This window comes from Arachis stenosperma, chromosome 8, assembly GCF_014773155.1.
Source record: "Arachis stenosperma cultivar V10309 chromosome 8, arast.V10309.gnm1.PFL2, whole genome shotgun sequence".
NCBI lineage: Eukaryota > Viridiplantae > Streptophyta > Magnoliopsida > Fabales > Fabaceae > Arachis > Arachis stenosperma.
The window spans coordinates 954859-967686 of NC_080384.1; the positions used below are offsets into that span (position 1 = coordinate 954859).

General features: G+C 34.4%; 2 protein-coding genes across 2 annotated transcripts; one reads left to right on the top strand and one right to left on the bottom strand.

The window, feature by feature from the left end:
- Positions 1-3388: 3388 nt before the first annotated feature.
- LOC130944416 (alpha-glucan water dikinase 1, chloroplastic-like) lies at positions 3389-7991 on the bottom strand (the record flags this gene model as incomplete). The annotated part of the gene is given in 5 exon segments (XM_057872734.1): positions 3389-3821; positions 3823-3876; positions 4170-4262; positions 4390-4563; positions 7869-7991. Coding segments are annotated over 5 exon segments (552 nt in total), but the record flags the coding sequence as incomplete, so codon positions are not given.
- A 1780-nt stretch (positions 7992-9771) lies between these two features.
- On the top strand, positions 9772-12457 carry LOC130944417 (replication protein A 70 kDa DNA-binding subunit A-like). The gene is made up of 9 exons (XM_057872735.1): positions 9772-9934; positions 10033-10132; positions 10225-10434; positions 11066-11201; positions 11294-11457; positions 11567-11681; positions 11796-11993; positions 12111-12191; positions 12284-12457. Exons 1-9 carry the CDS (start codon positions 9772-9774, stop codon positions 12455-12457), a joined length of 1341 nt encoding a protein of 446 aa, XP_057728718.1.
- Positions 12458-12828: the final 371 nt, after the last annotated feature.

The following is a 12828-nucleotide window of genomic DNA, read 5'->3' on the forward strand; positions in this document are numbered from 1 at the left end:
ATTTGAAAGAGAAATTGCATGCTCTGCGATGGCTGGTTTACGCTACTCTGTTCTATGCATCCTTGAGAGGAAGGATCATCACTTCCCAAGTTCACAGCCGGTAGTCTAAACAGATTTCATGTTATTCAGACAAAATAAGATACAGGTATAAAATACACCCAAATGAATGCACAAGATACAACCAACCGAATGGACAATATACACCCAACAAAACAAACTAAATATCCCTAGTAAGCAACATACACTCAACTTGATCCACAAAATAAACCCAAATGTTTCCAGAAAATAAATCCAAATCATGATAACAAGATTTTATTAAATAATAAAGGTTCTTACGTTTCAGAGGACACATAGCGACCTTCTGTCAATCGCAGGTCAGCTAGCTTCTCCCTGCGAAACAAGATACAATTATTAGCAAACAAAACAGACAAAAATCTCAAATACACAGCCCCGCAATACATACCCCTCCGCAGCAGATTTATCAACGTTTCCCCTTAGCCATTCATCGATTTCGTCACTTGATATTTCATATCTCTCACTACATTCATAAAATAAGATGTAACAAAATAATTACGATGAGACCGTAATATAACTTATGAGGTACTGTACCCGTCAAAGTATTGATCTTCTTCAGGAGGTGAATCCTCCACAACACTTTTTTCTTTTGTTGTGTTCTGGGTGGAAAAAAAGAATACCAATCAGAAATAAAAAATTAATTTTATCACAGAATTTAATGAAAGAAGTGCTTACTCTTTTGGTGTTGTTTTTTTCTTTTTCTTCTCCTTCTCCGCAGGTGATGATTCTTCACTCCTATAAATTAATAATAGACACTTCAATTAATACACGAAATCTTTATAATGAAGCCAAAAGAAAGGAGTAATAATTTCAGGACATTACTCATCACTTGGTTCAGATTCAGATTCTGAATCAAATCTCCTCTTGCCTCTGCTTTCTTTTTCTGGAGTCTATTCTGGAAGGCAAACAATCATCATTTAGAACATACTAAAAATACACCCAAATGAATTTACAAGATACACCCAACTGAATATTAAATATACACCCAACGCAGCAAACGAAACACGCACTGCTTAATAAACTACATACACCCAACGTGATCAAACAAAATACACCCAACTCGAAAAAGAAATTACACCCAAGTATGGTTCTTACTTTTTCCCCTTTTTGCTGGGGTATTTTCTTCCTGAATCCTTTTAGTTTTCTTAAGCCTCAGACTCAGAGGTAGAAGTGTCACTGTCAGTAGTTTCTGTCTCCGAAGACGAAGTTGGACTCGCCTTCCTTTTTTTGTTTTTTTGATTTCTTGTTTTTTTTTTTTTTTTTTTTCTTTTTTTTTCATTTTTTCTCGTCTCTGCGATCTTCAGAATCCCCTGAAACATGAGATATTTTAGTTAGCAGCATTCAGAAAAATAAAATACACCCAACTTATTATGTTTACTTACCAAAATTTTCTGTCTTTTTGCAGACATTCTTTCCACCAACTGCTCCTTAGTCCAGTTGGCAATCCAGGGCTTTGGTGGTCTTTGAGTCCTGTTTTTGCCTTTGTTTTTTGAAAGATGAAAGTAGATTATCATGAGGGCGAAGAGGCAGCCATTAATTGATTTCTTCTTCTTCTCCTGGTAGTCTGTGATGCCCTTGACCATGAAGGTCAAAACATGACCCCCAAGTTTCTCTCTGATATGCCGTCCATCTTAAAAATTGGGGCCAGGTGCACGGGCGATATTTTGTTTATCGTCGTTGGCAAAAGGAACGCCATCTGTATATAGAGGATGAATATCCTCTTGAACATCAGGCGTTCCTCTTTGTTGCCAACACCGATTTCCATCATTTCATCAGTAAGACTTTTGAGGGTCTTACCCTGGAATCTTCTATATTTTGTCATCATCAGAAAGTTTCTTATACTCAACTTTCTCAGGAAATAGATCTCCTACAAAAAGGAAGACAACAAAATATCCAAGTCGGTTCAAAAACACCCAAGCATCAACTTATATAGACCCAAGCAACAACTTAATATACACCTATAATTTTAAGCTAATTACCTGTTGCATTGATGCCAAGTGCATGACCTATTTTTCTTGGTGTTATTTGGAAAGAACCATATCCTGTCTTCAGTTTGTTCTCCCCAAGTTTGAAGTTGTTTGCCAGCTCCCTTAAGAGTCGGTGATCCACCCTTAGTGGTGGGATGTGCATCAACCCACCGAATCCAAGATCCCTCACAATTGCCTTCTTCTCCTCAGTCATGTTTCTGAACTTATCACTTAGGAGATGTGTGGCACACTTAAGGTCTTTTGTTTGGTTTCTTGCTGCCATTTTCTCTGAAACAAACAATACACCCAAAGATAACAGTAAGATACACCCATATATATGAGTCAGATACACCCATTAATAACAATAAGATACACCCATTGATAACAGTAAGATACACCCATATATATGATTCAGATACACCCAAAGATATCAGCAAGATACACCCATTGATAACAGTGAGATACACCCATAGATATTATTCAGATACATGCGTATAGATATTAGTCAGATCACTCAACCATGCTTCAATATCAAGCCACATTACAAGGTTAAGCAGTATACACCCCCGAATCTACGGAATAAACCCCAAAAAATCAACAACAATAACAGGAGAACTTAGAACAACAACGTAGAACAACGTAAAACTTAGAACAGCGTAGAACAACGTAGAACTTAGAAGAACGACGTAGAACTTAGAACATTGTAACAAAGAAGCAAGAATAATAGTAAACCCTAGAAGAACGACGTAGAAGAAAAGTAAAATATACAGGAATCTTAATGAACTTACGTTGAGTATTGTTGCTTTGTTTTCTGTTCAGATTCTTCACGGAGAGTTTGATGGTGTTTTGATGGAGGTTTCGAAGAACGATTTGTATATTTTGAACTTTGATTTTCGCTCGAAAATGGGAGGGTTTCCTTGTTTTTGAAGTGCCTTGAGAAGTGGAAGAGTCTACCATACGTAACCGTTTGTGTTGAGCGCGTGACTTTGACGCGCCATGTTATCTCTTTTGGTGCGCGTGATTTCTCTTTGGGTTGGGCCAACTTGTAGGCTTGTATGTGTAGCAGGCCCGTTATTTTATACATTAAAAAACTAATACTCAAAAACAAAATAAATCTTGAGTTCAAATTCCAAAACTAAAAACTGAAGAAAAATACAAAAGCAATACCACTTAAACCTCAAGTCCTTTGTTGTTCCTCCTTTCTCTAGCCGTGTCAAACTTCCTTCCCTTGGATCGTACATAAGGCTTACATAAGGCTTGGGGATTTTACAAACCTTGTGTTGTTGAACTGGAAGTCATAGAAGGCCTTCCCCCTTTGCATAAACAATATAGAGAGTCTAATCCAGAAAATAAAAAAGAACAATAAGCTCATACAACAATCAAAATATGCAATTCAGAAATAGCAAAATCAACAAGAGGACACAAAACATATTTAGAAATTTTCGTAACTGGCAACTAAAATTCACTCTCTCAACTAGAATTACATAGCATGTCTTTGATTATCATAGCAGAAATCCACCTCACATGAACTTAAAGCTAATTAAATACCACGTTCAATTAATTTTGAATTCTGCATCTTTAATCCAAATTTTGGCAGAAATGGTGACTCACTTCATTCATAATTTGGAATAAAATGAAATAGTTTGGAGGCATTTTTTCACTAAATTTATGTTAATTAAATGAAACATCGAAGAAGTGGTATGAAAGGCAAAGGTTTACCTGTCGGAGGCCAGTTCCAGCATAACCTTCTAGGTTTTCACCATTGGAATCAGATAAAAAAAATAATTGGCCATCTAATGAACAGGCCAATAGGTTTGCTAGGATATCCCAAGATCTAGAGAAGCCCAAAACCATCAGCAAAATAACAAAAAATTCATGCAACAGATGTAGTACTGGTACATGTAATTTCCCATGTTTACTCTGATTTTCTTTTACCTGATTCATACAATAATGTAATTGTGTTGGTGCTAGGTTATTTCCCCATATGCAACACGTTCAAAATGATCTATGTAGTCAATAATGGGAAAATGCTTGATTGTAGTAGTTGTCGTTGTGACATAATCTTAAAAAAGAATGATAACTAAGGATACGGATTTTACTAAAAAAGAGGGGTCATTAAAAAATTGCCTGAGGGGAGTTCAAATAATGTATTTTGCTCATAAAACTCAAAGCACATCCGGGATAAGCTCCGACGAGTGTTTCTCCGAGCCCCTTTACCACCTATGTCAAAAAATTTTGACACTTAATGTCTTGCTGCTTTTGTCCTTTCAATTCTTTTTTCAAATAAATATGTATCTCGAAGTGTGTGGAGGCATAAGCTCAAAAACATAAAATCAATTAATTATACCTCAGCATATATTTCTAATGCATCTCCAGAGGACGGATTGGTTGTGTGGATGACAAAAGCATAGTCCGCATTTATCACTTCCTGTACAAGGACAGCCATGGAAAGACACTTGTGGTCGAGTTTTACTTTTCTTGTGCTGAAGTATGCTCTTTCGTTCCACTTTGAGTCCCAGACCTTTTTGGAGAAACAAGAAAAAAATCACAGAGGAGCATTACAAAGATAATTTTTCCTAAAATTTTAAATCAAGTTGAACAAATCATCTTCAATTACAGTCGACATTTGTTTAATCACACATTGCTAAAACGTCCAACTGCAACAATTTGAGAAAATTTAAGTAATTCAATGAGGAAAGAAGAAAATTAACAGAGCAGATTGCTCATAAAATTGTACTAGAATTGAGTTGAGCCTAACCAGCCTAAAAGCGAACTCTAAGGGAGGGTTGGCTAAGACTTAAGTCTATTTAGTCCTTATCTCTAGGCAAGGTGGGACTAATGACCTGGAGCATGAAATTTGATTGACTAGACATATAAAGGGTAGACCAATAAGGCAATAACAACAATTAAACATACTTTGATACCATATTACAGAATATACTTAACCCCAAAAGCTACCTATAGGGGAAAGTTACACATGACTTATAAAAGCTACCTATTACAATGATATTTAATTATATATATTAACATACCAGCAAAATTATGTGATATAATCGATTACATAGTAAAATCTTCTTATAACGAAAATTATTCTCTTATTTGTAATTACTAAAGCTAATTATTTTTACAGTTACGAATCGTACACTAAGCATTGACTATTGACTAATATACTGTAAAAAAATGGTCTTATATAAACTTTCTAGTAATTTATTATACAAAAGCAATTTTTCTTTTATGCAATCTAAACAAAACATATTATCACAAAATCACTTTTTGTAACACCCTAACTATCAAAATGTCACGCTTACGGCTGCGCCACTCCGATAGCTCGGGTATTACGACGATTTTTAAAATATTTAATACAAAATATGAGCCTGTTTAAAATTTTAAACCGTATAACCTCTCAAGAGACTTCTTATCTGATAACATACAACCACATTTACAAAACAAACCATATATCTACATATTATTAATATTACAAGCAATACATAATCAGAATCCTATCCGTCTTGTGAAGACTTGTAAAATTAAAGGCGAGGGAAACATAAATGCTAAAATCAATACAAAAGTATCGTTTAAACAAAAAGAAATAAGCCCTTCCAAACTCATCGTCCATAACCTGAAAAGGGAAAAACCTGTAGGGGAGTGAGAACATCATCCTCGAAAGGGTTCTCACTATAGGGTTATAGAATTGCTATAATAAGATACGAAAATAAAATCATTTTTAAAGTACAGTGATTAATAACCGCCTTATGCTTCTTTTCAAAACCAAAGAATTAATATTCAAAATCCGAAATCCTTTCTAAACGGGAAAACTGTTAATTTTTCATAAATCTAAAAGCCTTTTTAAAAGTCTTTCCTAGACAGCATGAATGACCAAACTGTTCCAAGCATAGGTTCATTAAGTCTATGCCGAACCAGTTTAGTTTTTCATACTCTTCTAAACCAAAAGCACAAACCAAACACAATTTTCAGCTCCTCTCATAATCAACCACGGCCCTAGGCCCAAGCAACTCAATCAACAACCAATTCATCACAATCTAATCAATTTTTAGTCACAAACACAAATAATAAGGTTCAAACACAATCAAGCAGTTATATCAAGTAGAGCAATTAGCAATTAAACATAACTATTCACATAGTCAAACCAATTACAATATGCACACCCAAACAATGTCATATAAATGCATATGATGAATGTCTGCCCTATGGCTGATGATATCATCTGTTAGTTATATAGCCAACCCGACACGTCTTGGTAGCTAACTATGGACTAAAACACCCATGCAAAGCCAATGGGTTTGAGCTACAACCCCCTTGCTACTACCCGCTTAACCCAGAGCCAGTGGAATAACCACTACTGCGGCTACTACCCAGGCGGGTGTTTAAAAACTCAACCTGGAGCAAGCGGGACGAACCACCATCCTTGCTACTACCCAGGCGTCACAAACATACTTTTGTTCAATTTAAATCAAGCGTGATCATTATCAATTCTCAAACATTAACCTGGAGCAAGCGGGACGAACCACGATCCTTGCTACTACCCAGGTATCTCAAACATATATTTATTCATTCCATCTCATTCATAACCATTCATAATCATTTTCACACTTTCTCAACAATCCACATCAAGTAAATCATCATTCATGCCATATATTACTTTTTTCTCAAATCACTTTTCTTTGAAAACAACAATCAAACTCATCCTTGTCTCAATTTTAAAATCCTTCTCATATCTCACGTTATTTCTAGCTTCCAAACCACTTTTTCCTCAAACTCAATTCCCTTTTTAAAAGAAAGCCACTTTATGTAACATTTTCTCAAAACCTACAAAAATTTCCAAAATCATATCAAATAGAAGTTTTCTTTGCAAAGACTCAAAATTCTCCTCTTTGAAACCATCCTTTTAACTACTCTTAAACAGGAGTTATCAATTAATTATTATGGCAAGGTATCAAGTCTTTAAGGAAGAACAACCAAATCCCTTTTCTTAAATTTATTAAAATTCTTGAAAAATCATGTTTTCGTGGTTTGAATTAAATCAAGTGAAATCTAAATAAAACCAAATCATTTAAAACCGAAAACCTATCTGTTTGAACCAAAACAATTTTTAATTTCATTCCTTAAAACTAATTCCTTAACTTTTCCAAAACATTGTAAGCGGAGTCAGTCGATTAAAGTCCATTTACTTATAAATTCACTGAAGCTCCCCCGAATGAAATCCTTAAGTCAAATTCAAAAACATAAACCCTTCTCACATTTAAAACAGCCTCAAAACATAAGTCTTCTCTAATTGGTTTGCACTCAAAATGTAATACTTTTCTTAAGAAGCAAAGCTCCACCACAATTCTCTTTGCAATAATTCAATTCAAGTCGTAATTCATCACTTTCTTAAATAGTTCAACTAAAATAATATAAGTCTTAAGTTCAAATTCTTTGAATAACTTTTAAATAAACTTTTTAAATAAAGTCTTGGATTTTATAGAGATTTCGGTAGCACCTCCCTAAAACTTGGGCTTTGCCACCCTTTCTAGGTCCCAACCAAAACATTCCACAACCATTTCCAACGGGTTCAGAACCAAACTAGTTTCCAATAAAACAACATCCAGACGTTCAAACTTTAAAAATCACATCAAACCAAACTAATTCAGAAATCTTCAATTTTAACAAATCAATTAATAATTCAATCAATACGCAACTGTATTCATTCAAAACAAGCCAGGCAATTCATAAGACTTGCATAATCACTAAAAATGCATTTTTGCACATCCATATCAATTTATAACAATTCTAATTACAAAATTAAGTTTAGAAAAAAGCCCCTACCTCGACACGTTCAAACCACAATCCAAATGCCTCAAGAAATTCCTTTCCTCTCAACCCGAAATCAATGACAATTGAAACCTCAGCTCTGCTTGCTTCCTCAAACGTGACGTGCGACCTCAGTTTTTAATTCCTAAAACATCAATATCGTGAAAACCACAAAACACACAACAGAAAACCAAAGGCGAGGATTCCGGGGTAGGGACACTAACTGGAATAAAAGAACGACGCATCAGCCACCCCAAACTTAACCGGCAGCAGCTCCGACAGCGACCAAGAGCTTCAGTGGCTCAGCAACAACCTTAATTTTTGACATGCAAACCCATAAAATTAACCCTACAACATCTATACATCAGAATCCTTAACCACAGATAGCTAGAATGATTACAGAAAGAGCTTCAAGGCGCGGGCAACTCACTGTAAAAAGAAGAATGACAGAAGTGGAGCGGCGGCTCCGATGGTGACCTCCGGCAGCGACGACGGAGACAGCTTCACGGATGGCGACGTGGTTTGGCGATGGGCGGACCGGCGACAACAGATCCGACGCGCGTCTCCTTTCATCCTTTTCTTCTCCCTCGGGCCCCCTTCCCAGATCCCCCCCTTTTTTTTTCTTCTTTCTTCCTTTCAGCTGCTAGGTTAGGTTTGTGTTTAGTGTGTGTGTTGTGTGTGGGTCTGGCTGAGTGAGTGAGGGGTTGGATTCAGCGTGTGTGTGGATCAGAGTGAGAGAAGATGAGTGAGTGTAATTAGGGTTTGGGGTAGTGTAGGTTAGTTTAGGTATTTTTATTAAAATTTGAGGTATAGTAGTGTGATTTTATAAAATAAATAAAAAGATAAAATAATAATTAAAAACTAAATTAAATATAAAATATCCATCTTTAAAATATTTTTTAATTACAAATTTGTAAATTAATTTTAATTAAATACTAATTAAATAAAAATTGGAGATACGTAAATTAATTTTTTTATTTATAAAATAAGATTAAAAATCTAAATATTTAAAAGTAAGACATATAAAATATTCACTATTTATTTATTTGTTTTTTTTATAAGAATTTTAAATAATAAATAAGGAGGACATAAAGACACTAACTTTTTTTTGTGCATTTGATTTTTTTTTTAAGAAGAATGAATGTCACTTATTAGAGAAGAAGAAGAATAAGAATAAAAAAAAGCTAAAAGGAATGAGATAAGAAAAAACAAAGAATGACAATAACGAAAAGTAAATAAAAAAGAAAATAATAATCAATGCACAAGACCAAATGACCTAGGACAAGTACTGAAGTAACAATCTATTAATATATAATAGGAGACAAGTAATGGTTCTATGCTCGACACGTGTAGCAGTTTCTTGAATGACAAGTGGCATGTAGGGTAAGTAAGAAATTTAAGCAACATACAATGGGTAAATCTGACATTACAATGCACATGAAGTAAACCAGTCATATATATAATTCAAATATCCACTTTTTGTCATTAAACAATCCTGGCGGGAGACCTGAAACTCTCCACTACTTCTCAACCTGGTAGGAGACCTGAAACGCAATGGATGAACATTTTGATTTAGTATCAGATGTGAACGCCAAAAAACTTGCATGAAATTTCAAAGTATTTGTAATAAGGGTGTGGACAACTCCAAACAAGTTCAATGTCAACGAGATTGGCTCCATCGAAATGGTACTTCAAGATAAACAGGTAGGAGCATTTATTACAAAACATAACTGTGCTTTATATGTCATTGTTGTGACTTAAACATGTTAAAGATATACTCACTCTTTAAGTATTCACTTCGTTGTCACAGGGTGGCAGGATTTATGCAACCATACCAAGATCCCTGGCAAAGAAATACATTAGTGTTATTCTTGAGTTCCACATGTATACTATGAGTAACTTCATAGTTGTTGACAACATGACCAAGAAAAAAAACGGTGTTAGTAGGTGGGTACTTGTGTTTTCACATAGAACAAGGGTTGAACATATAGAGAATCCAACTTTTCCTTTGGAAGCATTTCGATTTAGGAACCTTGCAGAGATGCATACAGTCGAGAAAGTAGAGGATCTTGAACTGTTTGGTGAGTCTAATACTATATGTAATGATATATAGATATGCAGAAAATTTATAACCACTTGAAAAGCCATATCTAAAAGTGTGTGTCTTATTGTTTTGTAGATATAATTGGAGAAATTGTTGGAAAGGAAGATCCAAGAGAATTAGTAACTAGCAAGGGAATAGAGACTAAGCGATTGGTTGTTATTGTGGAAGACTTGGAGTAAGTTCTATGTGTTTTTATTAAGAGATGTATGTTGTTTATTTCGTTTTTTTATTTATATATTAAGCTTGAATTCCTGGGGCTGATGACAGGAAGAACAGGTTAAGTTGTACTCTCTTTGGCGAAACTGTTGACCAGATGCTCCCTCACCTTGATGAAGATCGACTTGAACCACTTATTGTGATCCTCCAATATTTTAAAGCAACCAGATGGAATGGCAAAACTTCAGTGCAGAGCCACTTTGAACTGTCCAAGGTCCATGTCAACCCAGAACTAAAAGAAGTTATGTCATTCAAAAAAAGGTCAGTACATTTTAAAGAGAAGTTGAATGTTTTGTGGTCATATAACATTGTTTTCAAGGTAGGTTATCAAAAGCTTAGATTCTGCAGCCTTTTATTCGAAGCTACTAGCTTATCAAATTTACCTTTTAAAATATAATTTTATATTCATGTAACCCTTTTTTTTGTTGAACAAAATGAAAAAAAGAATATTTTAAAATAAAATTTTCTAATAATGTAACGCATTTTTTTGGCGAACAAAATGAAAAAGAATATTTAGTTCCCATAAAGTTCTTCCAAAATAAGATAACCAGTTAAAAAAGGTTATCTTTTAACTATTAACAGATATTTTGTCAAACCAAATATACAAAATGATTGAGCATCCAAAATTATCCTTTCAAATTTGAAAAAAATGCAAAAATATTCCAGCTTCAACTTTTCAGTGGTTATGCATTGGATTTATTTTACATTCCTTTAAACTAATGCTGCCTAGATAATTAAGTCACATTAAAATGTCGAATATACTATTTAAAAGATAGATCAATATATAAACAATCTGAAAATAATTCAAACACACACAGATTTGGTTTGGTAACACACAGAGATTTGGTTTGGTAACAGTATGTTGTCTAACCATTTAAAACGTGAATTGCAGCTTAATGAGCGGCTCTGAGTCAACTTCAGTGAGGATTAGCCATCAATCGACCCAAAGTTCATGGGTTGGGACTGATGAGCTCAACAATGGCATGGCTATTGTGAAAACAATCGAACAAGTTTTAAAGTCTGTTGAGGTAAAAGTTATTGTAATTATGAATTTTAATGCTGTTTCAAAAATCAGATGAGCTATTAGGTAAAAGGTCTTAATGTGTGTAATGCTTTCCAGGAGGGGCCAACCTGGATTGCAGGTACTATTGTCTCAATCAATGCTGGGAAGGATGATTGGTTTTATAAAGCATGCAGGCGATGTCCAAAAAAGGTGGAAACTCCTATTGGGAATAGGTACGAATGTGCAAAGTGTGGCCACACCCATGGTTGTGCAGCACTCAGGTGTGTGTTCTTAATTTGAGTGATTATTAACAATTAGCATCTTCATTTTACTTGATATTTGTGATCTCTGTACTAAAACAATTATTGCTATTATCACGTGAAACAACAGATATAAGGTTGAGGTCATGGTCTTTGATGGTACCGGAAGCATTACATTGTTGTTGTGGGACAGAGAAACCAACCAGCTGTGTGGGAAAGCAGCTGAAAAAATTGTAGAAGAGGATGTATATAGCACACCAAATCCTTATACTATTAGGGATTAAAGTTATAGTTTTGTTTTTCAAAATATTATAAATTATATACACACAAATACATCTAATTATTGATTGGGATTTCAGGATGCTAAAGAGGATGAATACCCTAAAAGTCTAGACAACATGATGGATAGAATGGTGCTTTTCAAAATCAATGTGAAAAGTGGTAACATAAAACACTATGATCAGATTTACACAGTCATGAAAGTGTGTGATGATGAAGAAACTGTTGCAAAGAACAAGCCTCAGCAAATGGACGTTAGTACATCTATGAACATCACTGTACGTGTATACCTAATCCACTTTAATAAGTTGATGTTTTTCCAGACCATACAATTATATTTTTTTATCAAAATGTACATTAATATCTAATTACGAGTAGGGTTTCACTTTAAATAGGAGAATAGAGGTAGCAACACGCTGGAGATGTCCGGACATGTTGTTAATCTTAAGAATGATAATGATCCTCAGCTTACTGTGGTAAGTATATGCACATGTTTTGAATATATAAAAAAACGTGATTTAGGTTCTGAAATTATTCTAAATGAACTGTCATGCATGTCTTTGTGTAGGATTCTATGGAAGACTGTGTTGAAAGCCTCAAATACAAAACACCAGCTAAAAGAATTGCCGGCAGTTTGAAGTATAGTTCGGTTGTTGATGAAGAATGCCAGCTTTCGACAAATAGGTTCACCCGAAAGGGAGGGAAAAAACTAAAGTCTCAAACATCTGAGGCGGATAATTAAGTATTAACTGAAGTTGACAAAGCTATTTAATATTGATTGTATTTGTTTAACCATAGACTATTTGTTTTGAAAGATGATCTATGTTTGGGGATCAGAAGACTTGCTTATGTGCAATGATATCCAAAAAACAATGTATTATCGTGAATATATTTTGAATGAGACTTATATTATATATGATTTATAATATTATGTTATGGTGTATGAAAATATATGTCTTAAACATAATCCATGATGAGTAATACCTTACAAAATTGGAACACAGAGAAATTGATGTTAGAACTTATTTTTTACGTGATGGATTATAAGTTAACACAAATTTGACATTATATTAAATACAACTAACCTCCTAAATGGGAGTTTCTAATTTACAA